Source organism: Quercus suber, unplaced genomic scaffold (genome assembly GCF_002906115.3).
Source record: "Quercus suber isolate HL8 unplaced genomic scaffold, Cork oak 2.0 scaffold_95, whole genome shotgun sequence".
NCBI lineage: Eukaryota > Viridiplantae > Streptophyta > Magnoliopsida > Fagales > Fagaceae > Quercus > Quercus suber.
In genome coordinates, this window is record NW_027069560.1 from 1,128,727 (window position 1) to 1,132,265 (window position 3,539).

At 35.2% G+C, this 3,539-nt stretch overlaps 1 protein-coding gene across 1 annotated transcript; it reads left to right on the forward strand.

Moving 5' to 3' along the window:
• Positions 1-3,071: 3,071 nt before the first annotated feature.
• On the forward strand, positions 3,072-3,539 carry LOC111992804 (uncharacterized). The gene has a single exon (XM_024024665.1). The coding sequence runs from the start codon at positions 3,072-3,074 to the stop codon at positions 3,537-3,539; it is 468 nt and encodes a 155-aa protein (XP_023880433.1).

Here is a 3,539-nt window from a genome sequence, read left to right on the forward strand (position 1 = left end):
TATAATTGAAACATATCAAATCAACCCATATGAACTACAATTTATTCATATAATTGAAACATTCACATCAACCCATGTGAACTGCAATTTATTCATATAATTGAAACATATCACATCAACCCATGTGAATTGCAATTTATTCATATAATTGAAACTTATCACATCAACCCATGTGAACTGCAATTTCTTCATATATATATATATATTTTCTTTTTTTAGAATCAGATCCATAACAAACAAAAGAAAACAAGCAAAACACAACAATTACATAGCATCCAATCAGATTACATCGTACACACAAGGAGGAATCTCTTCAAGCCAAGCCATCTCTGTGTCAACATGAATAGCATTGCGGGCTAGAGTGTGACCAATCTGGTTTGCCTCCCTCTTTGTGTGATGGAATTCACAGCTTTTCATGGCCTTTGACAAATGCTTCACGTCATCTATGATGTGTCCAATATGAAAAGTAGTTTCAGCAGTATCTTAGATAGCTTTAACTACCGAAAGTGAATCACTCTCAATTATAACACAATTAAAGCTAGTTTCAATTATTCTTAAAAAGTAAAAAATAGAATTAAAATTGTAATTCAACCCAAAAAAAAAAAAAAAATCTTTCGGATAAATTTTTTTCTTAAAAATTAACACTTTCTATTTAAATATATTTCACGCATGTTTAATATATTTTTTTTCCTAAAAACTAGCATACACTAAACTTAAAAATTTACTCATTTTCAAATCTTAAATTTTAGTTTCTTAAAAATTCATTCATGTGTAACCTCACTAATAATATATAAATTCAAATTAAAAATGTATGTAAAAATAAAAACTAAAATGTTGGATGAATTGTAAAATTAAATGGTAAAATAAATAAAATAGTGTTTGAAGACCTAAAATAGTTATTTTTTTACATCCCATTGCTAATGCTCAAGTTTTTGAACATTTCTCTCCAAAGTCCAAACTGATATAGATCTACATGTATATGGCAAAGAAGCAATTTACTGCTTTTTCCTCTAAAACATATTGAAACATATAATTGAAACATATCAAATCAACCCATATGAACTACAATTTATTCATATAATTGAAACATATCACATCAACCCATGTGAATTGCAATTTATTCATATAATTGAAACTTATCACATCAACCCATGTGAACTGCAATTTCTTCATATATATATATATATTTTCTTTTTTTAGAATCAGATCCATAACAAACAAAAGAAAAACAAGCAAAACACAACAATTACATAGCATCCAATCAGATTACATCGTACACACAAGGAGGAATCTCTTCAAGCCAAGCCATCTCTGTGTCAACATGAATAGCATTGCGGGCTAGAGTGTGACCAATCTGGTTTGCCTCCCTCTTTGTGTGATGGAATTCACAGCTTTTCATGGCCTTTGACAAATGCTTCACGTCATCTATGATGTGTCCAATATGAAAAGTAGTTTCAGCAGTATCTTAGATAGCTTTAACTACCGAAAGTGAATCACTCTCAATTATAACACAATTAAAGCTAGTTTCAATTGCGAACTTGATAGCCCGCCGGATAGCCAATGCCTCAATGACCTCTGCATCTTGCAATTTCTTCATATATTTGAAACATATAATTGAAACATATCACATCAACTAGTAGATTTGTCTTTAATTCATCCCAAGTGGGCTTACAATTTTACTTTTCTACTATTTTTACTTATTTTTAATTTTCCATTTAGCAAGTCTTTTAATTAGTACAAATATTATTGTAGGGATAAGAGCCCAAAATTGTATCTTGGGTTTTGGCCGAGGATATTGGTTAGTCTAAAGACGAATAAACGGTAGAGAGGGTGTTAAACTCAAAATCCCATAAGTAAGATGCAAATGGAAAGGTTGGAAAAGGTGGTCCGAGGAGTATCTCCTTGGATAAACAAAGCACAGATCAAATATATATCCTATCGTTCAAAATGACCTTCCAGGAAATTTCACTAATAGGGACATGTATTATGAAAGTACTGGAAGAATGGGAGTTAGGAAATATCTAAAGAAAAGCTGCTACCACTGCATTAAATGCTTTGCAACTAACTTTCTGACCTCATTTATGTGGAGAAGACTCCTAAATAGTGCTGTCTTTGTTACCCCAACTCACAGAGGGTTAGAGGGGATGTCCAATGAGACAAGAACTCAAGGAATGGCCTGGATGATCAACAAGTGAAAAAATCATTGAAAGGGGGATATATAATGTAAGAAACTCCTAAGAAATGGAAGATCAAAAAAGGAAGGGAAAAAAACTGTAGCAATCAAGAATTGCATTTGTAACATAACTTGAGAGTAATATTTAAGAACTAATCTCCTCAGATTTTGCCAATGACGATTTTCTTTAGTTAAAACTTGTCTATCTTCATTCTCTTATCATCAAGATCTACCCTATTTATTGTCTGATTCATTAAAGCCCAGTTTTCCAACCCACTCTTTACAAATTCATTGTTTTGGGCTTTTTAGGCCTAAATCCATCCATCTTTTGGGCTAGGGACTCAAATCTAGTACTTACAAATTGGCGCCGTTTGTGAAAAATTACTAGTGTTATAGTGAGTCCAACGTTCAACGATGGTAGGTTTAGATTCAAACTAGGCGGAATCTATGGGGTCTCAACATCAAGATCACTTCCGTGATCTTGAGTAAAGAAGGGACCGGGAAGGGAGTGTGCATACTACCCATTACTAGTAGGAGCCACTCTCGGAGTGGTAGCCACTTCTCTCATGAAAAAAATACCAAAGTCATGCAGTTGGATATTGATCACTTGAAGAGAAGCTTACGCCACGAACGGAGAAAGAGAGCCCTTTCCAATTTTGGCTTCTCTTCTGATGATGAAAAGGATGGTAGCTATAGGCGTAAATCAAGGACCCCTCCTAATGCGTCTTTCTCATATGAGGAAGACTACCATCATGAGCGTAGAAATAGAAATTCATCTTCGAGAGGCTTGGGAAATGATGCTATGAGTAGAACACTCCACCAAATTTTCAAATCACCTTTTACGCACAGGATTGAGGGGAGAAGACTTCCTCGGCGGTTCACTTAGCCCACGTTCACCATGTACAATGGTCGAACAGTCCTTATGGAGTATGTTAGCTACTGCAATCAAAGAATGGTTGTGCACTCCAAGAACAAGGTCTTGATATGTAAGGTATTCCCATCCAGTTTTGGGCTTGTGGCGATGAGGTGGTTTGACGGTGTAGGTGCTGGTTCCATTGATTCCTTTAAGAAACTCATTCAGGCTTTTGGATCCTGTTTTATCTCGTGCAGCAGGGTTCCTCGGCCCTTAGATTCCTTATTGTCGCTGTCCATGAGAGAAGGGGAGACCCTGAAAACATATTTGGACAGATACTGGGAGATATTCAATGAGATAGATGGTGACTTTAATGATGTAGCCATTAGGACTTTCAAGGTTGGCCTACCTATCGAGCATGGCTTAAGGAAGTCTTTGACTGGGAAGCCTGTTACCAGTTTACGCCAGCTCATAGATCGGATTTATAAGTATAAGAGGGTTGAGGAGGACTAG